Genomic DNA, 25679 nt, shown 5'->3' with positions numbered 1-25679 from the left:
TGAATCCTTACTCAGTTATACAGATGGGGCACCACCATGGACACCCACTAACAGGGACCATGGAATTACGTCCCGACCACTGAAGCGCGACCCTGAAAGTCTCACCAAGAGACCCCAAGAAATTATGCACTGACACAGATCAACCACATTCACATAGCCAAATAATAATTACCACGCATAGATATACATCACTCTTACCAACCTTTGAAGCCAACGCCTTTCATGATCCAAACCCAACTCATTCCAACACATCATAGTTTATCCATGTAAGTAAGATCCAACTCATCATGTTATCATGCCACTTTAATAATACCCATCTCATTTAATTCACATGCCAATTCTCATACCAACCCATCATCTACAATTCATGAATCATGCCAAACTTACTTAATGCTCCAGTGTATATATATATATATATATATATATATATATATATATATATATATATATATATATATATATATACATATTTCTCATCATAACGTTCATACTCAAACCAATATCAATCATTAAAGAACAAACAAGCATCCAAATAGCACCTGGTCTCGCCCAGCCCCTTGCTCAGGCTGAAGAGTCTCGCTCAGGCGAGACGAGCTCGCTCAGGCGAACCCCCTTCGCCTAGGCGAGGGCTCGAAAGAGCATCCAGAAACCAACGCGGGATCTCGCTTAGGCGAGACCCCTCTCGCCTGGGCGAGATGTTTGCTCGCTCAAAAATTTGAGCGGGCCGCCTGGGCGACCCTTCGTGCAAACTGGTTTGGGCGAATCCCTGTTTGTCTCGCCTAGGCGAGACTGACTCACTTGGGCAAGATTAACAGGTCTCGCCACTGTTTCACCTGCAGCAGCTATAATTCCGAACCCACCGATCATACAAGATATCCCACGCACCACAAACAACGATTTTATCCATACAAATATCCAACAAGCTCAAAAACATATCAAAGACGACTCAAACTCGAAACCCTAACTTCTCGTACCTGGAGGAAGGTTTAACCGAAGCCTTGGCGGCACGATAGCGAGCACTGCTACCCTGGGAGCGGCTAAAGAGCTGAAAACAGTGGATAAACGGAACAAAGGCCAGAATATTAATAAACCCTAACTGTCAAAGACGAATAAGGCTGATAGAAATCACACAACCTAAAAGAAAGTACTTACGTGGCGTAGGAACAGCTTAATCGAACTTGAAATGGTGAGGAGGTAAACCCTAGCAGAAGTGCGGTTGTGGCTCTTTAGGATTAGGGACAGTTTCTGAAAAAAATGAGAGAAAGGTTAGGTTTAGAGCAGACTTGGGGACCTTATCTGTTGGGTTGGCCTTAGCCCCACTTACAAGGGCAGTCCACTAACTTTAGAGCAGAAAAAGAATTAAAAGATTTTTAATGGGCCTTACATATCCGATATCCGCAAATATTTTAAAAAAATATATTTTATAAAATTTTCAATATAAAATTATAAAAATAAAATATAAATTAAATTAAATTATAATTATAATTAAATTTGATATAATAAAATATACTATTAATTTTAATTTTAATTAAATTTAACTTAATAAAATATAAATTAAATTTTAATTTTAATTTTTTTGTGGATAACAGATATATGCGAGTACGGATAATATGATACACATATCTGACCTGTTTATAAATGGATATTAAAATATCGCTATCCGCAAATAATAAATACCCACAAATAATCATGATCTACCACAGATTTTATCTACATATATTTATGGGTAAAAGTATTTTTGTCATCCCAATATGAGAGACCATCAGCAACATCTATGGTAGCATGCGCAGCCATGCAACCGCGTACAAAAGACCATGTTTGAAATGGAAACACGTGTGGACGTAACTCAAAATCTTTCTTCGAACTTTCCATTTTACAATGTTAAGTTATCACCAATCAAAATATACGAATTGCTGAATAATATATAATAGCATTTGATAATATTTCTGAACTATTATTATTTTACCAAAAACAGAAATTTTTATGGTCACACATATCATTCAATCATAAGTTATATTGAATATGATTTCCTTTCTTATACTGTAATTTTTATTTAATAGGTGTTTATGTCATAAATGAACATGAGACGAAGAGATATATGTATTTACACTTTTTGTAAGAGTTTTTTTTTTTTCCTTTATTTAACTATCATGGTGGTGTTCGTCATTTGCATAGTATTTACTTGATTTAAAGCTAATTTTGAAGAATATGAATTTTTTTAAGAATTAAATATATTTTAAATCTTAAAAAAAAATACTTTAAAAAAGTACGTTTAAATTTGAAGGAATAGCAAAATTATATTTAAATTTGAGTGATTAAAAATGTTAGTTTTATGTTTGAGAGACTAAAAATCTCACTTTTAAATTCCAAGACTAAAATAAAATTTTATCCAAAATTTAAGGGCAAAGGAAAAATATTTTAGTCAAAAATATTTTTAAATGTTTTTCTGTATCATAATTTTACTTATGTGTTATTACCAGGGTAGGTGTACTTATCCACGTCAACACCAAGTGCAAACCGACAACGAAAAAAAAAATCGTTTTTCAATGTCAAGCAGTTAAAAAGGTAACAAAGAAAAAATAACTCAAATTTAATTTTCGATTATCTTGGTATTTCTATTTTTAATATTAAAAGAAGATTCTTCGTCTATCTATTATAGTATTAAACATTATTTTACACTAGTGAAAACAAACAAAATTTAAATAACAATAAAAATAATAAAATAATTATAATTATAAATGTAAATTTAAATAATTTTTAATTTTTATATTTTTTTATTATAAATAGTTATTATAGTATGAAATAATAGTTAAATTTTAGAAAAAAAATGTTAAATTGAAAAAAAATGATTAAATTAAAAAAATATCACTTAAAAGGGTTGTTGGGGTATCGAGAAATTGAAAGAAATTATTTAAGAGATCGAGAGTCGTTATAAGACTAAAAATTAATAAGGTAAATTACACAATTGATGGTCAAATTTCATGACATTGATCTATCGAAAGCTAAAATTTTTAAGATTGAGAGACGAGGGCTCATAGTGCATAGAAATATAATGTTGCTTTCAAAAGTTGTTTGGATATTGCCCCGCATCTCTTAGGCCTAACTCATTGTAAACTAGAGAGAATTATATTCTATAGAGGCATTTGACGAAATTCTTCTTTACGAGATGAATGTCATGAGATGGACATGTAATTCTTAGGAAGTCACTTTATCTATTTTTCGTTCAGTTGATTGAGGGAACATGAAAATCAAAGATATCGATCAATGAACACCAAGAAGCAAATTGAGGAGAACAAAGCAGCAATCGAACTGGAAGTGGACGGTAATTGCTCAGACTATGCAGACCCTAAAACCGTGAAGAGTAGTTCCAAGTTAGTTATTTGTGGCTAAGTTCAAAATTTGAACTCAAATCTTGTAACCGATTGAGGAGGAGTTAGAAAGCATAAATAGGTTTATTTTATAAGTTCCGGAGGTGACAAAGTGTGAAACAATCATATATTCTTAAATGTTGCATACAAGAAAAATGGCTCAATTTGTGTTGATTGTTGCATTTTGGATCACCACTTTCATTAATTTTTGTTACAAGTTTCATTACTTTGCTTGGTAATTTACTTTTCTGCAAAAGTTACCTTTATTTACTACTGTTGTATTGCATTTTTATTAATAATTGTATCCCTCTTTTGAATTTAACCACATTTACTTTTCACCTCATCCATTTGTTATTACATTTCATCTTTACCAAAAATCCAAAAACAAACAAAAAGACCGATTGTTATGCATTCGATCGTTGTGGAAGACCATGTGAGCAAACAATTAAATTCCTTAAGCGTGTAGGTGAAATCGGTGTACAAGGTTGATAATTCACTAATCAACTTAATGTTTTGCATCGATATCGAGACATAAACAAAACCTACAGTTGAGACTCAAAAACTAAGTATTTACTAGCTCCATGAAGAAGAACTCACTTCAGAGATATTTAGTTATCAAAACGAGTAAAAAATCGATCAAACTAAATTCTCGACAAACAAAAATAAAATTGATAAAATAATTATTTAATTTTAAAAAATACTTAAATGATAAAATTGAAATCGAATGAGAAATTTTCTTTATGTAATAATATAGATAATTTTAAATGAATTATAAGTGAGGGACACTTTGTTAATTTCTGAAATACTAATCGGTCGTTGGATTAACCTTTATATTAGATGTAGCAAACGCAAATTCTTCTTCACTGACAAATTCAGTTTGACTATGAAGAGGCATATATTTTCTTTTCAAAATGTTAATCATATGCTCAACTCAAGAAGACTATCCTATTTTAGATAATTCATAGGGAGTTACACATGCAACAAAACTAATAAACTTAATTTATTTTGTTTAATTTTAGAACATCTCAATTTTATAAAATTGATTTATTTTATAAGATAAAATTTGTGTATATTTATATACTATACATTATTTTTATGTCAAATTAATATTTATCTATAATTATTTTAAAATTATAATATTAATATATATTGATTTTTCTTAGAAGTAACATTTACTTGTGAAGATCAATAAGTACATGATGTGATTTCATCCATAAAGATTATAATGACTTCAAAATAAGTAAAATAAATTAAACAATTCTCATGAGTCATTATTTATTGAGAGAGTAGGTAAGAGTATGAACAATGAAGAAAATTGAAAAAGTCATGCTTTGGAGACATTTCTTTTCACAAGTGGGTTGTTGAGATCATTGTTCGGGGCTGGGCATGTAATTCCTACTATAAAAATAACTGTGGAATGAAATGTCTACAGATATCGAAGATATAGAAGGACTATTGTATCATCTAGAGTAGAAAAAATAATAAACTCTTGTTCAGGTTATTTGTATATCTTTTATAATTAGAATTAAATATACTTTTTGTTCCTAGATTATTTTAAAAAAATTGTTTTATCTTTAACTAAATTATAAATCTGTTTTTTCTGTCAACTTTATGAAAGTTATATAAAATATTATCTTTAATTAATAGTATAGAGAGATTATATTATAATTTACTGTAAATATCTGTTTGTCACTGAAAGCTTCATATTTAATTTGTTAAGAGGTTATTTTACACGATTTTTGTAAAACATATGGACATATAATTTAATTTAGAGATGAAATACAATCTTGAAAAACAGTTCAAGAGCTTCACAATTATTTATTTAATTATTCAAATTTAATTCTTTTATACATTTGTATTTCAAGCCGTTTTATGCTTTCATTTTTACTTAATCTTGAGATCTTAATTTATTCATTTAGTTTAGTTTTATGCTTTCATTTTTACTTAATCTTGAGATCTCAATTTATTCATTTAGTTTAGTTTTAAACGTTTTTTCTTGAATTAAACCTTTCGGTAGTTTTCTTCGTAGGAAAGTGTGAAGTATTTACTAGTTCTTTGATTTACATAACTGTCCACTTTCATTTAAATTTAAACCAAAAAAGTCCCTCAAGAATGTAAAAGCTTCATTCATATATATTTAATCTGGAAAGTCAATTTCTTCAAAAATAAACATTAGAAAGTTTTCTTTTGAAGTTAATTGTTTCACTGAGCTTCATTATAACCTATTATAAAAAAAAAGTAACATTAACAGCTAAATATTTTCAATAAAAAATACTAAAAAAAATATTAACTATAATAATAATAATTACTTTAGTTATTTTTCTAATATACACAAATTACTTTAGTTATTTCTTCTTTTGTTACCTTAGTTGCTGTCTTTTTTTTTTCTTTTTTCTCTCTCACTGAAATCCAGTTGGTTGAAAAGGATGGTAAAGACGTGAGTTTAACTGATTTTGACTTGATTCATTGTTGATTCCTTAATACTGGATTAGGATTAGGATTAGGATTAGGCTCACACCTTATGAGAAAGTAAGTTGAAATTTTTTGCCAAAATTCAAAATCTGTGTATTAATACAAAAAGGTTTTTAACTTATGTTATTTTAAGGTTTTTACGTTTGTTGAAGATCGAATCAACCAATTCAATTTTATTTTAATTTTCTTTTAAATTTATAGATATGTATAAAAGAATTAATCATGTAAATATTTTTAAACTTGTAGATGATTAATTAATATTTTTAATTAAAAAAGTTAAAAAATTTTAAAAATTTATTACTTCTATCTTTATATTATTTTATTGTAATTAATAATTAATAATTAATAATTAAAATTAAGCTATGCATTAATGATTTTAATTATAATATTATTATATATTTACATTCTTTAAATAATATAATAAAAATTAATACTTTAAATTATTTTTTATTTCAAATTTTAGTTTAAAAAGAAAAAATAAATTGACAAGCTACAGATTTAATAGATTATAAACTAGAGTGAAGTCAGAAAATACTAACTAAATTTAATAATTTTATAAATAATGATACTTTAACCTATTTTTTCACCTATTTTTAATTTATTATTCTTATCATTTCTAGATCATCACATCACATCATTAAAAAATTAAAATAAATAATCTAAAAGTGGTGAGAATAATGAATTAAAAATAAATAAAAAAAAATTAAAATATTATTTTCTAATTTTAAAACCACCCTCAAGTTACCCCACTTTGTATAAAAGCGAAAGAAAACAAAAGAAAAGAAAAATAGGAAATTTCCACGTCATGCAATTCCATTGGAGCGTGGGCCCCACTTTCAACGACAAACTCAACCTCGATAAAGCCACCGAACCGAGGCATGACGCGGCAAAACCTTGCAGTAACTTTTCATTGTTTCAAAGCCTCCATCTTCCTCTGTCACATTCAACGTTCACCTTTTCATTTATATAAGCCTCCTTCAAGTTTCCGTTTCAAAACCACTTCAATCGTTCGAAGCACTAATCGACCTTCAAATATCTTCTCTACGCGCATTCCTTAGATTTTTTTCGAAGGAATCCACTCTTGCTTCGAAAGCTAAACAAACCAAACACTGTTTCTTCGGATCGCTCTCAGCATCTTGTTACGAAAGCAACTCGTCACGCTTATACGGTGCCGTTTCAGTAAGGTATCTTCTTCTTTTTCTTCTTTTCAAATATCTGCGCACTGCTCACATACGTTGCGTGATGCCTGTTTCGTACTACGGGGCACAAGGCTCTGTTTGGCACTCTGAATAAGTTAGCTTTTGTTTCCGCTTTTGCGGAATCCGGTTCTGTGAAAAGTTCAACTCGAAAACAGTTGGTTTTGTTAAAAGTGCTTTCTCTTTCGCTGTGTTTGTTTGGTTTGCTGCGTTCGCCGAAGTAAAAAAGACGTAGCAAAACGACACGCGTAACTAACTTTCGCGTCGGTTGAGGAAATGGTGGTGAGAAATTGCAAGCGTTCGGTTTCTCGTTTCCTCGTTCGGAGGTGGTGGTGGTAGATCGTCATTACCGTGTTGCTGTTGTTTTTGTTTTGTTTATTTTATTTATCATTTTCAACGTTCTATTTTTAATTTTTTTTTTACTTGTGCGCGTTTGGATGCTTTTGTTTTTTTAATTACTTTGGAAATTTATATGGAAAAACTTTGATGCTGCTGCTTCCTCAGTGTTTTTTATTGATTTTCAACTAGAATTAGAATTTCACTTTCTTAATTCGTAAGGAAAATTAAGTTAAGTGAAACTCTAGTTTTGATGGAAGAATATTTCGTTTTTGTTCCAATTTATATATTTTAGAACTTATGTTTGACTTACATTTTGTTGTGACCAAAATACGCAGTTTTGAAATGGCAATGGGTGATGGTAGTTACTGTAGAAAGTCGAGGTAGTTTAGTACTTCGAATTATATATTGGTGGATTGTCATTACTCTGTTGTTTTTGTTTTTAATTTTTAAAGTTTTAATTTATTATGACTTGAAAATTTCTATGGAAAGAACTTAGATTAGATACAGCTCAGAAGTTTATTTTGGTATTCTTTAGTAATCAGAGTTGTAAACTAAGAGCAAAAGTTTTGCATTAACATCATAAATTGGGTGAAATTTCAATTATTAAAGAACGACACTTATCCTAAAAGCACGAAAGGAATTACATGAAAGTTTTGTTGCATTTATATTAAATTTGATTTTTTTTTTCTTCTGGTGATACAAACATGCAGCTGGGAAATAGCAATGGGTGATGGTAGTTATGATAGAACTTTGAGGGAGTTCTGTATTCCGGATTACATATTACTGTCAGGATCTGAGGGGAAAAGTGTCTCGCATGTACCTGCGTGCCCTGTGATTGTTTTCATAAACTCCAAAAGTGGTGGCCAGCTTGGAGGGGAGCTTCTTGTTTCCTATAGTACACTTCTTAACAAAAACCAGGTAAACTGTTTTTTCCTGTTTTTGTCCTTTTTTTTTGTAAGTATCTGAGTTTTTTTTTTTAAGGTGGGACAACCTGTTTGATGGAAAGACAATTTCATTTCACTAATGTACCAGGTTTTTGATTTGGGAAAAAATGCTCCGGATAAGGTGCTGCAGAAGCTTTATGCGACTTTGGAAACGCTCAAGCACAATGGGGATGATTTTGCAGCTGAAATTCAGAATAGATTGAGAATAATTGTAAGATGATTGCTATAGTGTAACTATCTGATGATTTACTTGTGTAGCAAGGAAGAAGATTGAAGTTGTTATAGTGTAACTATCTGATGATCTTTGATTAGTCTTTGTTTCTAATGTATTCTAGAAAATCAGGTTGCAGGTGGAGATGGTACTGCTAGCTGGCTTCTTGGAGTTGTATCTGACCTTAAATTACGTCATCCGCCACCAATTGCAACGGTACCATTGGGGACGGGAAATAATCTTCCCTTTGCATTTGGATGGGTATTTTATTTAACTTTCTATTCAGTCTGCTGAACTCTGAATTTCATGATTTGCTTGAATCAGTTTTCGTTTTGTTTGTTCTTATTACTAATGTGCATGTCGGTCTCAATTGCTGGAGTTTGACATTTCTTTGACTGGTTATAATCACATAGATCAGTCGTAATTTTTGTTTTCATTTTTACGGTCATTTTCTAGTATGAATCTTATATGTCAAATTGCAATTCCAATTTTGAATTGCAACCCTAATTCTTGAGATGTGAATTGCAAAGTATGTCTGCTTGTTTGCTGGATTTTTTTCTTGGAAATTTTGCAATATACATCAATTGTCAATTTATTGCATGTGAGTGTGGGTGTGGGTGTTCTATGATTTTTGATAGAAAATTAATAACTCAATACATTAAGGGCTACCTTCCTTTTCAACCGGGATCAATTGCAAGGTTTTGTTCTTTGCTATAAAGGGTCCATGAGTTGTACATGTGCTGAACATAATTTATTATTTACAGGGAAAGAAAAATCCAACCACGGATCTTCAATCAGTGACGGCATTCCTAATGAATGTAAAAGCGGCAAAGGAAATGAAAATAGACAGGTATGTACTCCTTTTATTTGAATTTTCAAATTTATTGAAACTTCTCACGTGCACTTGCATAAATGTATGCTGTATTCAGTATATCGTTGCTGAAAACATTCAGTGGAACTTTGCTTTAAATGTCTAGAAATGTTCTGGCTTCAGAATTTGCATGAGCATTTGTAAGACTTGTGTCCGAGATCTGTGAGAGACAACTGTTTATTTTTTATGTAGGCTTCAGAAGTTGCATGCTTTAATTACATACTATTTTTGCATTTGTATAGTGTACGTTTTTTGTCTGATGTTAAAGATATTTCCCTTCCTTGTCCTCCCTTATTTTTACTATAGTATTGTTACCACTAAGGTTTCAAGATATGATGTACATTACAAGTAATGAACATAGGATTTATTTTTTTTTTCCTTCGGTAGCATTCTTGATTTCTCTTAGAATAACAGAGGTCTAGACCGAAATTAGTCACGTTGTGCGGTCGGGTATGTTTTTTATGGTACACTATATCATGTATTGGGTTTATTGTTGATTGTTTTAGATTTTAATGATGTTAATTTTACATCCATTAACCTTGTAGCCGCCTGATCAAATATATGCCTGTGGTTTTCTCTTTGTTGCTAATGTAGAATTAGGATATTGGCTACTCTGTTTTCCTCTACATCCAGCATTTCCATGTAGGAGCTTGAAGCATGTGACATATTTACCATCTTTTGTTAGTTATTTTGCAACTGAATAATGTCTTTGACTGCTGATATTTTACAGTTGGCATATTGTAATGAGAATGAAGGCTCCAAAAGAAGGTTCATGTGACCCTATTGCACCCCTTGAGCTGCCTCACGCTATGCATGCATTTCAGCGTGTCTCTTCAACAGATAAGCTAAACATGGTGAGTCATGTGTATTTTTTCCTTTTCATTGTTGATGCCTGGACATATTTGTGCCGATAAATCTGTACTCATGGAGATGCCAACAAAGAGATCATGAATGAAATTAAAGATGCTTGTGAAGCAACAGTTATTAATCATTTGATGAAAAATAAGTTAATATTTACTATTATTTATTTCGATTAGTTTATTCTTTTCATCAAAAGATAGGCAATTTCTGGTTCGCTCAGGGTCAAATATGACATCAAATTCTCATCCTTCATTTGAACGCTGCTTAAAATGTATATTATATATGCATTAGAAGAGCTTACAATTGCAGGCCTATGACTTTAATGATTGTCTTTGTAATCACATGAATATAAAAGTAGTAGAGAAGTGATTCAAAATGGAATCAGGCAATTGCAATTCTAAGCTTTTATTTCTTTAGTTTTTCTTTGCGAGTCCTTGATATTTTCATTTACTGTAAGGAGTCTGGGTATTCCATGCATGCTTATCAGTGAATTGTTGTATGTTTACAGGACGGTTACCACACTTACCGTGGGGGATTTTGGAACTACTTTAGCATGGGTAAGAAAAACGGACTTGTCTTAAAACTGTTTGGATGGGGGTGGCAAGTACATTTCTGTGCACATTGGGAAAAAGTTTTGAGCTGCGGAGGCAGAAGTTGCGTAACCACAGCATTGCTTCTGGGGAAAAATAAATTTTGAGTTTTAAAGCTTTTATATTATTGCAGCTAGAAAGTAAGCCCTAAAATTGTGTACGTGTTCTATGTAGGAATGGATGCTCAAGTATCTTATGCATTTCATTCAGAGAGGAAGTTGCATCCAGAAAAGTTTAAAAATCAGTTATATAATCAGGTCCCAAATTGCTCAATATAACACATGATATATGTGGAGCGATACATGGTTTTCAACTTTTCATTTTTGCTTCCATTTCATTATCCATATAGTTGTACTAGATATTTGGATCTTATAGTTATCCATATACCTCAGTATAATTTGCTCTCTCATAATGCCTTTTTTCTGTTAACCAGAGTGCCTATCTGAAGCTTGGATTTTCACAAGGATTGTTCTTTTCTTCTCCGTTTCAATCATCACGGTTAGTTACTAAAGAGGCACCGAGTTATCTTGAGTTTCTTCTGGCAAAAAATGAGTACAATTTATTTATTCGAGACACATTTACTAATAGCATTTTTCTAAGTTGGGTGTTACAACCATTCCCGTGCAGAGACTGAGGTTTGTTTGGTGTAAAAGACCTGTTTTTCTTTTTCTTTCATACGCTGATGCTGTGTACTGCCAGCATTTACGTATTGTCACTGTAGAGAAGATAAAGTGAGCAACATAATTTTTATTTTAAGAAAACGAGAATTGATCCAGAAGCATGAAATTTCCTTTTTGCCTTATCCATTTAAATTTTCTGTACAGCCCTCCACCTCATTATACTGAGGTATAGAATATAAGAAAGAGAACACAGTTTTAATTTCAACCAACAAGGTCTAGCAAAGTTATTAGATAATTAGATTCTATAAGCATACTTCGTTAATCTCTTAGTTGTGAGAGGCAAAACACCCTTTGGTAATCTCTTCTGACAAGAGACCACTCTCCGTCTATAGGTTGGGGAAATCCTCCATGCCCATACAAAAAATGGTTTTAATTTCTAAATCTAGTATTTAATATCTCTTTTGTTTATCCATTTAAGTTTTCTGTACGAGATGAGGCTTCCAACTCCTTTTGGTCAGGTCTAGAATATACTACAGCAAAAACCGTTCTAGGTTATGAAAATTCACTCAAATATTTGCTTAATACTTATGGTTCTTTGAGACTAAAGGGGTAAGTTGAATTATAATATGCTTATAATGTCTCAAGTCGTTTGTGGTTGTAAACAAGAAATGCTAATTTCTTCTGGAATGTTTTTGTTTTTCGTTGTCTTTTTGTTTTCTGAATTCTGTGGTGTTGAGTTTACAATTTATCTCACTATGGAAGCCTAATTTAGAAATGATTAAATTCTGACACAGGAATATAGGTCAGCTGGCCAAGGTCAAAATAATGAAAAAAGGCCATTGGGAAGATCTCCACATACCTCGCAGGTGACGCTTTATGAAGACTCATTTCTTTACATATTGAGCATTTTGTTTCTAGAAAATGAAAATATTATTATATAACGAATGTCAGGAAAAAGCAACAACATAAGATGTAAGAATAATGCTCAAGAAGAAAGTGAACAAGACCTGTAACCTTGGTATAATTTTATGAATCTTGATTCTAATTCATACGTTTAATTTCATATACAGCATTCGGTCAATTGTTTGCCTGAACTTGCCCAGCTTTTCTGGTGGACTCGATCCTTGGGGAAAACCAAATAGGAAGAAATCAATTTATGTAAGTGCCAAATTTCATCTTCTCTTTTCCTCAGGTGCCAAATTCTATTCTGTTAAGAACTTAGACATATTTATTACATATGAGGATTCTGATAAAATAATTTTGCCTCAGAGGGACCTGACTCTTCCCTATGTGGATGATGGCCTATTTGAGTTAGTTGGTTTTAGAGATGCTTGGCATGGTCTTGTTTTGCTTGCACCAAATGGACACGGGACTCGTTTGGCACAGGTAAAACCAACCTTTTCTCTCCTTTAGATGCTGAAATATTATCTGTACAATTAATAGTATGTATAAAAAGTAAAACAAGAAAACAGAGTTACTTTATTTAATAAAATGTTTTCCATTTAACTACAGAAGTTTGTATGCGAAATGATCAAAACAACTTTTGACTCGTTTATTTTTTATTTTTATTTTTTAAAAATATTGTTTGAAAACAAAAGGTAAAGTAGAAATAAGGTGACATTTTTATTAATTAAAGTGAATAATTGAAAACATTTTATTAAATCAAACATATATAATTTTTTGAGTTCAAATACTTTTTTGTATTTTTTGTCCTATTTCTCTATTGATGTTTTCAAATATATTGATTTTAATATATTAAAAATTCTTTTAATATATTTAAAAAAATTAGTGTATTCTGAAGACATACACAACTTTGTAGAAAATCCAAACACAAATTCCTTTTATTGTTTTTTGGAATTCTGAACAATTTCAATTTTATTTGTAATAGAAAATAAAGTGAGAAAATACTTTGTAATGAAAAATAAAAAAACAAAAATGGAAAATATTTTTCCCTTCCAAATGCAAACGGTTACTGTTAAACAAAATTAAAAACAAATAGAGTTGTTTTATTCCAATTTCATTACGAGAGAACAAGCGATTTAAGTTATCCCTTTCACTTTTTCTTATTTTGCTGAACTTATGTTTCTATGCTGCTCTGACCACGCAGACAAGCAGAATCCGATTTGAGTTTCACAAGGGTGCAGCTGAGTGCACATTCATGAGAATTGACGGAGAGCCATGGAAACAACCCCTCCCAAAAGATGATGACACAGTTGTTGTTGAGATATCACACCATGGTCAAGTTAGCATGCTTGCCACCCCATTGTGCCGTTCTAAAAGTATGTATGATCCTTCCTCACCCTCCGTTGACCGGGAAGAATATGACAGCAGTAATGAAGAACAAGAAGAAGATTGGGAAGAACGCCGCAAATTTGGTGCAGCTGATACATTCAAATACCCTGATGGAATTGACATAGCTCAAGTAAGTTAGTGTACACAAAGGAATAACCATACTAGCATTGGTCAGTGTTTGGTGTAAGTAAATGAAAGGGTGGTGCTAAATTGTTTTCTTGTTTAGTGCATAATGTACAGGGGATTTTGGATCAAATTACTCTAGTACTCAGTAATGTTTGACTAGTTATTCATGTAATGAACCTAGGATCGGGTATTGTTCTCATACTTCTAGCGTGTATGCCTTTTAGGTTTGAGTACGTTTATTTAACCATTACACAATCTATTCTTTCATTTCAATGCCAATTGTGGAGATATTATTGTTTCTTGGGGAAAAACTCTCCAAACAAAATATGCCACTGATCGATGAATCTATTCTTTTTAAAACTTTTTGGTCTATTAATAGAGATTCTCCTGAAAATCTTTCTTCAAATCAAACACTTGATGAAAGAGTATCTTTTCTCACAATTAAAGAAACAAGAAGATTGATTTGAATCTTCTTGATTCTAATCGAGTATCAACACTTAGAATGATCGTTTCCACTATTTAAAAATTTTCATATTACAAGCATAAACAATACATATGAAACATATAACCATACTTTTTCAGAAACCTACTTCAAATAAAAATGTATCAGATAAAACTACAAATCAACAAAGAAGTAAAAAGGATATCACCTGTATGTGATGATACAAAGATTGAATAATGAAAAATATGTAAATATTGAAACGTTTCTCTAGATTATTTCTTATAGACGAGCGTTTTTTGATAGTGTTTTTTTGTGTATATCAATACGTTTAAGCTTTGTAGTATGTTTATCGTGTAAAGAAAATATTAAAAGTTGTTTATAAGACATTTCAATTGTAACTTAATCAATTATGTTAAGAAATAATCAATTATATTGTTGTTAGTTATTTATGGAAACATGTTAGAAAAAATATAATTGTGCTCATGTATTTAAAATTTATTTGTAAAGGATACTCAATTATGTTAAGTCTTACTATATTATTAACTATTCAAGCAGGTGAAAAACATTTTCAGCCAACTAAAATCGTATGATAAAATTTAATTTATTAATAGCACAACCCAAATTTTTTTTAAAAGAATCAATAAGCATCTAACTAATTTTAAGAGATAATAGATTTATGAAATAATTTGTTCTATCTAATCATAATGGATTAATATTAAATTTTGTTTAGGTTAAATATCTCATATTGTATTAATTCATATGATTGATTTGGTCCTGACATACACAAAAAGAATAATATCGATCTATATATAATTTTGATGTCACCTCAGTTCATCCGATACATATTTCTTGTGTAATAATGATTACTCAAGATAGAAATAACTTATCAAACAAATTAAAAACCCAAATAGAAAAATGAACTATTTGATAGAACAATTTCACTTCAAGAGAACTAATAAAGTTGCCAAGTGCATAGAGAAAGAATTGAGATGTTAGCTCACCCATCTTAGACATCTCAAATTCTCCTTGTATAGTTGCAACAAGCTCTTCACACATGGAGTTATTATTTGATCCAAAGATTATATCATCTACATATACTTGAACAAGTATTACATCACTTGCATGCTTTCTAATGAAAAGTGTTTTATCAACCGCACCTCTAGCATATCCTTTAGATAAAAGAAAGTTGTTTAACCTCTCATACTATTATCGTGGTGCTTGTTTCAAACCATATAAAGCCTTTTTCAATTTGAAAACATGATTAGGATATAGGTGATCTTCAAAGCCAGGGGGATGTGATACATATACTTCTTCATTTAAGAAACCATTCAAGAATGCACTTTTCACATCCATTTGAGAAAGTTTGAAATTACACATGTAAGCATATGTTAACAATAACCTCACAGCTTCTAGCCTAGCTACACGTGCATATGTTTCATCAAAATCAATACCTTCCTCTTGATTATAACCTTTAGCAGCTAGGCTAGCCTTATTCTTAACAATGTTACCATTGTCATCCATTTTATTTTTAAACACCCATTTAGTACCAATCACATTCATTGCATCAGTTTTAGAAACAAGAGACCACACATCATTTATAGCGAATTGATTAAGCTCATCTTGCATAGCAACAACCCAATTACTATCACCTAATGCATCATTCACATTCTTAGGTTCATTTTGAGACACAAAGGCAACATGTTCAAAGAATACAAGCTTGCATCTAGTGGTAACTCCCTGTTTTATATCACCAGTTATGTTGTCCTTTGATAATCCCCTGGGTTCAATCCACTCCTTGGGTAAGTTGTTGTCTGTAGCTTTCTCAGCCGACAAAATTTTCTTTTCAGCTGGCTGATTTCCTATAATAGATTCCAGTTCTGCAGTAGTTTGCTTTTCCTGCAATATGTCTTCTTCATATGCAATCTTAGGCCTTTGATCCTGCTGCACTGGGTTAGTTTCATCAAATACAACATGCACAAACTCTTCAACAATCATTAATCTTTTGTTGTAAACCCTATATGCATGGCAATTTGCAGCATAGCCTAGAAAAATGCCTTCATCCGTTTTTGAGTCAAATTTGCCAAGCTACTCTTTTCCATTATTTAAAACAAAACACTTGCAACCAAATACTTTTAGGTGATTTAGAGCAAGCCTTCTACCTTTGAATAACTCATAAGGCGTTTTCTTTAAAATTGGCCTTATCAACACACAGTTTAAAACATAATTCTTTCATTAAGCATGGTTCTAGCTAGTTCCTCTAATGATATATTCTTTCTCTCAACCACTCCCTTTTTGTTGTGGAGTTCTAGGAGCTGAAAAGTTATGCTTAATACCATGTTTTTCACAAAAATGCTTAAACTTTTCATTTTGAAACTCTCCACCATGATCACTTCTTAGAGAGACTATTTTAGAACCTTTTTTCATTTTCTAAAACCTTGGCAATTTTCTTAAAAGCATAAAAGGTTTCATTCTTGGCAGCTAGAAATAAAGTCCATGTAAATCTAGAGAAATCATCAACAATAACCAATGCATAGTAGTTTCCACCAAGACTCATAGTTCTAGAAGGACCAAATAGATCCCTGTGAAGTAGTTCTAAGGGTCTTTTAGTTGAAATACAATTTTTGGGTTTAAAGGAAACCTTGATTTGCTTTCCCCTTTGGCATGCTTCACATATCCTATCCTTCTCAAACTTAAGTTTTGGTAACCCTTCAACCAATTGTTTTCTATTTAGTCGATTTAAATGGTGCATATGTATGTGACAAAGTCTCCTATGTCATAACCAAGTATCATCCTCTTTTATAAGCAAACAGTGAATGCTAAATGATGCATGATGCAGATTAAGCAAGTATATATCGTTGACTCTATTTCCTACCAACAAAATGCTACCGCATGCATCATATATAAGGCAATGGTATGGTTCAAACACAACTTTAAAACCTTTGTCACACAATTGGCTTATACTTATCAAATTGTGTTTTAGCCCTTCAACTAGAAGCATGTTGTGGATGTTGAATGAGGCTCTATTGCTTATGACACCACTTCCAAGTATCCTTCCTTTGTTATTATCACCATAAGTCACAAAGACTTCGTCCTTTAGTTCCAACTTTGCAAACTTGGACTTATCACTAGTCATATGCCTCGAGCAGCCACTATCTAGGTACCATAGGTCTTTCTTTTCCTATTTTATGACCCGCAAAACAACATAGCATTACATGGTACCCTTTGATAGTTTGGGTCCAACATGGTTATGCCTTTCTAGATCCTTTTGGGATCCATTTCATAAATCCCTTAGGTACATCATATTTTTTAGCATAGCACTTCTTAAGAACATGACCTTTCTTCATACAATAGTTGCAAGAAATGAATGGCATAACATTTGGCTCACTCTTGGAAAAGAAACTAGAGAACTTCTTGTCTTTCTTTTCATGGATAAGTGTATAATCAAGTCCAGCCTTCCCAAAAACACAATTTTGAGAGCCAAGAACAGCTTCTAGGTTTGCTTTTCCTCTTGTGAACTTTGCACATGTTTTCAAAAGATATTTCACTTGAGTTTTCAAAGTAGTGCAATTTTCACAAGGTTTTACAACCAACTGTTTTTTAGAATAATCGACTGAATTGTTGTAAATCATTTCTAAATGTTTGAAATCAATTTTTAAGTCAGTTATTTCTTATTCTAGTTAGTTAACTCTATTTTCTAGCAATTTATTTAATCCTTTTAGCCAATTGTTCATGACAACAATTTTGTTAGCCTCATTATGAAATTCTTCAAAGTCATGCAACAATTGGTAATAGTCATTTTTATCTTTAGATGACAAGGAACTTACTTGGCTTGATGGGGATGATTCATATCCAGCCATGAGGAATAAATTTGCTTCCTCACTTCCTTCTTGAGATGAAGTACTTGTTGAATCATCATTGTCCTTCCAAGCTATGTAGGCACGTCTTTCCTTGACCTTTTTCTCTTTTTTCCTGTCACCAACCTTCTCCTTCTCTTTGTTAACATTAAGACATCCAATCTTGATATGTCCTTGCTTTCCACAATTATAACATGAGAATTTAAAAGTATTATTTGAATCATTTTGTTTAGAAATGTACCTCCTTTGATTACCTTTGTTGCCTTTCCTCTTGAGATACTTCCCAAACCTCTTGACTAGTAGATTCAAGTTCTCAGTATCACTTGATTCAACAACCTCTTCTTCGATATCATCACTCTTCTTGGAGCTAGCCTTCAAGTCTATGGTTTTTACCTTTTTCTCACTTGACTCAAGCTCACTTAGCTTTTGCATTTCAATCTCATGCTCTCTTAGTTTGCGAAACAGTACAATTGTGGTGATGATGGATAAATCCTTGGATTCAGTGCTAGCAATCACCTTTGGTTTCCAATTTCTATCAAGATACTTTAGCACTTTGATGTTTAGCTTCTCTTTGTCAAATTCTTTGCCTAGACCCATGAGATGGTTGACTATGTGAGTGAACCTCTTTTTAACTTCAGCTCTATGGACTCTCCCTTTTGCATCTTGAAAAGCTCATCCTCTTGAATCAAAGCGTGATTCCTTGCTCTCTTCACTTCATTTGTCCCCTCATGTGTAACCTCTAGGACATCCCACATTTCCTTTGCACTCTTACATTGGGAGACCCTAAAAATTGCATCTATACTCAAAGATGAAGTGATGATATTCTTGGCATGGCAATCATATTGAGCTCTTCTCCTTTCTTCATCCGTCGATTCAGTCCAAGGCTTGTCCACCTACTTATTTTCAACAAGACATTTAGGAGTATATGGTCTATTAACTATTGCATCCCAAATCCCTTTGTCTATAGATTTAATGAAAATTTGCATCCTTATTTTCCAAAACTGATAGTTTAGGCCACAAAACATAGGTGGTCTATGAATAGAGACACCTTCAGCAAAAGGGAGTTTATTTTCAGCCATTTCAAAAGAGTTTTTTTATTAAACTTGAATATCTTTCAAGAACCTTGCTCTAGATACCAATTGTTAGTTTTGAAATGGTGATTTAAGACAAGAAAGGGGGGTTTGAATTGGCTATTTAAAACTTTTTTGAAAGCTTAAAACTCTTTTCAATTGAATCAAATAGATTGGAAAGTTAGGATGTAAAAGCAGCAGACCAGTACACTTTCAATCGATCAAAAAATAAAACAGCAGACTAATTTGTTCTTGAGCTATGAAACAGTCCATTAAAAAGACAAATCAGTTGGCTAAAATAGTGGAAATTTATGCATAATACATAACTGTTTTTATGTTTCAACTATTTCTTAAAACTTCAACAAGTATTAATTGTTGTGATTTATTCTTACTATATGTATCTTAGACTTCTCTAATTCAAGAAAAGTGTAAGAACAAACAACTTGTACCTCTACTTATTAGTAAAGATTACACACATGGAAAATACCACACCCAAGGTCTTAATAGAAAGAACTAATACCACTAAATGTAACGCCCCAACTACTACAAAAATAATTATTATTTGATAAAAAGATGGAATTAATTTTATTTTTGTACAATAATATTTTTCTTGAGAGAACACTAACAATAACATAACTTCATATCCATATATATATATATATATATATATATATATATATATATATATATATATATATATATATATAGATACATATATATATATATATATATATATATATATATACATATATATACATATATATATATATATATATATATATATGTATATATATGTATATATATATATATATGTATATATATGTATATATATGTATATATAATAATAATTTACATCTTTGTAATTGTTCATAAAATATTACAAAAATATGTATTTTGTAGAATATTAAGAGTTTTACATCAGAAAATAAGATTATCTATATTTTTAATATCTCTTAAAGGTATTAATGTAAATTATCCACAAGTCACTCTTCAAAAGATCCCCTAATAACTTCGCAAACAACTCTCATTGAGTAGGTTCTTCTTCTACTCGTGCAATAGGTACATATGAAACAAAAATATGAAAGGAGTGAGGTCTTTATAAGTCTTAAATATCAATCTTAATAAACTCAACAAACAATACAAATACTGGGGTCTAGAATTGGACCTACAACTGCACGATTCAATTTCATTTTTTATTAAACATATGATCCTTATTTCACTTTTGATGATCCATTATGGACATCAAAAGTTACTTTGGAAAGTGATTAGGTAGTATAATAATTATTTCCTTCTCAAGAATATTAGCCATTCATCAGTCCATAAAAGAGATATATACTCACTATCTAACCTTGGTGATACCGAGTAAGTATTGAATAATCCCAAGTTTTGCCTATGAATATCCTAGTCCAACACGTTATTCTGAACTATCCAAATATTCATCTACTTAATAAAATTTCCTTAGACCCTACCATGGTCCTTGCCTTTCATCTTGTAGTGTACCAAGTTGTGACTTCCCAAGTACAAACACTCTAACATTGGTTTGATCTCAACTCATTAAAATCATACTTAACTCTTTCTTAACTGACATACTCTTGGACATTTTCAAAGATCATAAATTGTGATGACTATCAAAATATGTTATTCTTGACCAATAATGCAAACATCATCCACAAATAATATAAAATGTCTATAAAACTTATAGGTAACTTTCTTTTATCCATATTCATTGAATAAAATAATATTTACTTTACTTTATTTTTATATTTTTTGAATTATAAAATAATGATACAATAAAATAAGAATCAAAGCAAAAAATTTAAATAAATAACTATATATGAATTGGAATGTTATAAACAAATATAATAAAAAAATATAAATTAATATAAGGACCCGTGCATAACTAGAGATAAATGAAATTAAATGAATAAATATGACCAATATGTAACTCGATTAGTGCATAATTGGAATAAATTGAATAAAATAAATAAACATAATAAATGCATAATTAGAGATAAATTAAAAGAAATAAGTAAGTAGGTGTGTAACTAGAGATAAAATAAAATAAAATAAAATAAAATAAATAAAGTGGACAAATGTGTAACTGAAGGGTAAATTAAATATATAAATAACATTAGTATGTAACTAAAGGTAAAATTAAATAAGTAAAGAAGATAACAATTGAATGGAAACAAATAAAATAATATATAATTCAAAATAAACAAAAGATAAATATATAATTGAAGGGGCGCACCGAGAATAGTTTTAAAAGGTTGAGATTTCTTCATATATATATATATATATATATATATATATATATATTATTCCAAAGTTTCTTTATCTCTCTTTCTCTTTCTCTCTCCTCCTTTCTCACCTAACTCACATTTTCTTCATTTTTTCACTTCATTTAGCTTTTCAATTATCCATATTTATAAGCCATGCACATGTGTCAACTTCTCCTAAGTAATGAATGCATGCATTAAATGTAGTACATGTGCATTAAGTCATCTCATCTTTCCTTTATCATCCTTTTTATTCATTTATTTACAAGTCATGCATGTGTCATTGTCCTCCAAGCTCAAGTCAAAGTCATTATGCTTTCATTTAATAAAGAGATAAGCCTTATATCTTCTTCATCTATTAAGAAGTGAACTTTAAGACTAACTCAACCCCCATAAAACTGGCTTGTAAGGTCACCACTATATGTCCAACAAACACAAATCTCGCTAGAATAGGTTTTAACCATGACTTTAATACCATATTAAGAAGTGAACTTTAAGTCTAACTCAATCACATAAAACTGGCTTGAAGGTGAGATTTTTACCCACTTATATATATTATGAAATTGCCTTATCTCTAATCGATGTAAGACTTCCAACATCATTTAATCTTATCTCATTCTTTCTTTTTTTCTACCTAACTTTCTCTCTTCTTTCGTTTGCACCTTTCTATCACATTCATACATATTTACAAGTTAAAGTTTTAACATTATAAGAAAATATCTCATTAGCAACCAATTTTAATGTCCAAAAGTTGTTAGTCACTATAATGACCAATTTAGATACAAATTTATAAAATAAAAAGTTATTAATTATTAAAATAATCACTATTATGAATAAAAAATTATAATACGTCATTAAATTAATATTAATTATGAAATAATTTCTTTTGTCTAATCATAATCTATTAAAATTAAATCTTGTTTAGGTTAATATATCTCATATGGTATTAGTTCACATGAGCGATTTCATCCTGACAAGCACATAAGTATAATATCGGTTTATACGACCAATGTCACCTCAGTTCATCCAATACATATTTCTAGTGCAATAATAATTACTCAAGATAGAAATTATACCAAAATTCTAGGATTGTGAAAAAACATTATCAAACAAATAAAAACCCAAACAAAAAATGAACAATTTGATAGAACAATTTCTCTTCAAGAGAACTAATAAAGTTGCCAAGTGCTCACACATAATAGAGAAGGAATTAAGAGATGCATAAAATAAGACACTCACTCTAGATTTAATTATTATCTGTTCAAACTTATTCAGGACTTGTTGTCCTTTATATTGTTGAATCTGTTCTTGAAAAATGAAAAACGGGATTAAAAATTTAAAGAGAAGCGGAGAAGATTGCAGAGAGAAAAAGAAGTGAAAATTTTAAAGACGTTTACAGCATAAAATGAAGAAATTGGAAAAAAAAAATGGAATTGGCCAAGGCCCGTGGACTTCACATTTTATGTTTGTCTAATTTATTTATTTATTTAAAAAAAAAAGAAGAAGAAGCTGTTTCTTTAACAAACAAATATTGACAGCATCTAAGCTAAACATTAAAAAAAAACATTTATTTGTAATACATTATTATTAAAAATTGTTTATGTTTTGATATTATTATTTTATTTCATATCACAAGTGCTAAAGAGAAACTTCAGCTAAACATGTCATCTGTGATTTCGTATACAGAAAGTTTAAAATCATTTTGATAAAAACACAAATATATATGTTCCTGTAGAAAGTGACAGAATATCTGAATATTTTTGACAGCATATTCTCTGACTTATTAAGAAATTACTCGCATAAAATATATTTTCCAAATATACATGTACAAACAAGACAAGTATTTTTTTTCAATATTATTATTAAGCAAAAGATAAAATGTGGATGGAAAGATGAGTTGGAGATTCTACAAATCTTTTGAAGCTTTCTCATTGGTTGCTCCAAACAACACAGTCCCACCACAAACATGTTGTCTTCATAACCACTCATGTCCCTCAGATTTTCTTTCCCCACACATATACTTCATGCACACATCCTCTTCCTAGTTTCTACCATCTTCTGTTGAACCATTCTTGGAGTCTTATTCTATTTAACCAAGTTAAAGGTTTCAACTTTCAGCTGAAGAAAAAAGTACTCGGAAGCCATGGCAGCAACATTAATGGCAGCCTCAGCAAGCACCGGCACTGTCCTTAAACCAACACCTTTCCTTGGCCAAAGTAGAGCAACCAATGCCAACCCTCTTAGAGATTTTGTCTCCATGGGACATGGGAAATACACCATGGTACTTTCCAATTCACACACATATTCATATATTGCAGTTGTTTTCTGTTAAGAGTTTATTACCAAGTTGGAATGTGAATGTTACTTGTAGAAGATTTGTAAAATAATATCTGTAGTTAGATTTGTTAATTTATCAAGATGTAATTTTAATATGTGGGAGTATATTAGTTATCACTGTGTTAGTCATCACTATACTATTTACAGTTTAGAAGAATTTTTCTAACAAGTTATAATTTAGATTTGTTTAGATATTCTGGTATGAAACTATAATAACTTTCTAGCATGGTTGTTAGAAGAAAAGGAGGAATTTTTTCATACTTTTTCATACTTTTGGGTTGTGTAGTGTGGCTTATATGTAGTGTTATCTGTGTTGATGAATGAGCAGGGAAATGAACTGTGGTATGGACCAGACAGAGTGAAATACTTGGGACCCTTTTCAGCTCAGACTCCTTCATATTTGACAGGAGAATTCCCAGGGGACTATGGATGGGACACTGCTGGATTGTCTGCTGATCCTGAAGCATTTGCCAAGAACAGGGCTCTTGAGGTCACTCATTTTTTCTTACACTACTATGAAAATATTTCATAAGGTTTCATGTCAGCACAAACAAAACCATTCATCAAGTTTCTTTAACATGAAAAATACTTGCTTTTCTGACAAAGCATTGTAGGCTCTAACCGGTTTTTCATCTAAACAAAGAAGCAATATCAGTAATGTTCCTTCATACACACCATAAACTGCTCTCTGCAATAAAACTCATATTTCTTAACTGAATCCGTCCCCAAATTTTTTAGTTTTGGATTCAAGCCTTTTGTTTGATGGAGAAATGATTAAAAACATGGCATGTTGAGACATACTGAAATTGTTATCTGAAACAAGGTGATCCATGGGCGTTGGGCCATGCTTGGAGCACTAGGATGCATCACTCCAGAAGTGCTTGAGAAGTGGGTGAGAGTGGATTTCAAGGAGCCAGTTTGGTTCAAAGCAGGAGCACAAATATTCTCAGAAGGAGGCCTAGACTATCTGGGGAACCCTAACCTTGTGCATGCACAGAGCATTTTGGCAGTGCTAGGGTTCCAAGTTGTGCTGATGGGTCTTGTTGAAGGGTTTCGCATCAATGGGCTTCCTGGTGTGGGAGAGGGCAATGATCTGTACCCTGGTGGCCAATACTTTGACCCTCTTGGACTTGCTGATGATCCTGTGGCTTTTGCTGAGCTTAAGGTTAAGGAGATAAAGAATGGAAGGTTGGCCATGTTCTCCATGTTTGGGTTCTTTGTGCAAGCCATTGTCACTGGGAAAGGACCTCTTGAGAACCTTTTGGATCACCTTGACAACCCTGTGGCTAACAATGCTTGGGTCTATGCCACCAAGTTTGTGCCTGGCTCTTAGATTGCTTTTTCCTTTGTTTGGTTTTATATGAATGACATGATGTGGAAGTTTCCTTGTAGATTAGTACACTTTTTATGGTTCATTTTTTAACCCTTTTGTTCATTCATTTGAATAAATGAATGAGATGACACATCGATCTTAAATCAACATAGAAAGTGATTTTTTATAATCTGTAACAAACTTGGAATTGGAAAAAAGAATGCCAAAGTGCATCTGCATCAGCTAGTTTTGAACAGCTTGAAGGTGGTTCCTTGTACTGTGGTTAATCCAGATAAACAGAAACTTTGTTGAATATCTTAAGCCCAGAAGAAGCCCAGAATAACTTCGTCCAAATATATTCATCAATAATAATTTTTGTACTTTAAGACTTTAGAATAGAAAACTTTTACCAATTCCTGGAAAGTGAATCCTTCACTCCTAAAGAAGTCAAGAAGAATAAACAAGAACATTCAATCAAACAAGAACATTCAACCA

General features: G+C 31.3%; 2 protein-coding genes across 8 annotated transcripts; both read left to right on the top strand.

Annotated features, from left to right (window-relative positions):
- Window positions 1-6732: 6732 nt before the first annotated feature.
- On the top strand, window positions 6733-14178 carry LOC114169992 (diacylglycerol kinase 5-like). 7 transcript variants are annotated; one of them, XM_028055441.1, is made up of 14 exons: window positions 7090-7371; window positions 7711-7755; window positions 8086-8293; window positions 8408-8530; window positions 8663-8746; window positions 9295-9380; window positions 10132-10255; window positions 10771-10819; window positions 11027-11109; window positions 11286-11350; window positions 12267-12338; window positions 12543-12630; window positions 12742-12858; window positions 13580-14178. In XM_028055441.1, exons 1-14 carry the CDS (start codon window positions 7313-7315, stop codon window positions 13901-13903), a joined length of 1527 nt encoding a protein of 508 aa, XP_027911242.1. In that variant the 5' UTR covers window positions 7090-7312; the 3' UTR covers window positions 13904-14178. The 7 variants fall into 7 exon arrangements, with proteins under 7 accessions (XP_027911244.1, XP_027911242.1, XP_027911237.1 ...); XM_028055436.1 differs by having other exon boundaries at window positions 7091-7371; window positions 8663-8791; XM_028055438.1 differs by having other exon boundaries at window positions 7092-7362; window positions 8663-8791.
- A 9354-nt stretch (window positions 14179-23532) lies between these two features.
- Window positions 23533-25374, top strand: LOC114168821 (chlorophyll a-b binding protein 13, chloroplastic-like). The gene is made up of 3 exons (XM_028053782.1): window positions 23533-23816; window positions 24201-24362; window positions 24696-25374. The coding sequence occupies exons 1-3, from the start codon at window positions 23679-23681 to the stop codon at window positions 25203-25205; spliced, it is 810 nt and encodes a 269-aa protein (XP_027909583.1). The 5' UTR covers window positions 23533-23678; the 3' UTR covers window positions 25206-25374.
- The last annotated feature ends 305 nt before the right edge of the window (window positions 25375-25679 follow it).

Source organism: Vigna unguiculata, chromosome 11 (assembly GCF_004118075.2).
Source record: "Vigna unguiculata cultivar IT97K-499-35 chromosome 11, ASM411807v1, whole genome shotgun sequence".
Classification (NCBI taxonomy): Eukaryota; Viridiplantae; Streptophyta; class Magnoliopsida; order Fabales; family Fabaceae; genus Vigna; species Vigna unguiculata.
Note: the sequence above shows the minus strand (reverse complement) of the source record. Positions and strands in the feature narration are given on the sequence as shown.

What these genes read in the sequence shown, in the direction of transcription:
- LOC114168821 (XM_028053782.1), top strand. Translation starts at nt 23,679, where the DNA reads ATGGCAGCAACATTAATGGCAGCCTCAGCAAGCACCGGCACTGTCCTT. An exon ending in GACATGGGAAATACACCATG is followed by an intron (nt 23,817 to 24,200) that starts GTACTTTCCAAT and finishes ATGAATGAGCAG; the next exon opens with GGAAATGAACTGTGGTATGG. An exon ending in CCAAGAACAGGGCTCTTGAG is followed by an intron (nt 24,363 to 24,695) that starts GTCACTCATTTT and finishes ATCTGAAACAAG; the next exon opens with GTGATCCATGGGCGTTGGGC.
- LOC114169992 (XM_028055436.1), top strand. Translation starts at nt 7,313, where the DNA reads ATGGTGGTGAGAAATTGCAAGCGTTCGGTTTCTCGTTTCCTCGTTCGG. An exon ending in CAACAGATAAGCTAAACATG is followed by an intron (nt 10,256 to 10,770) that starts GTGAGTCATGTG and finishes GTATGTTTACAG; the next exon opens with GACGGTTACCACACTTACCG. An exon ending in TCTCCGTTTCAATCATCACG is followed by an intron (nt 11,351 to 12,266) that starts GTTAGTTACTAA and finishes ATTCTGACACAG; the next exon opens with GAATATAGGTCAGCTGGCCA.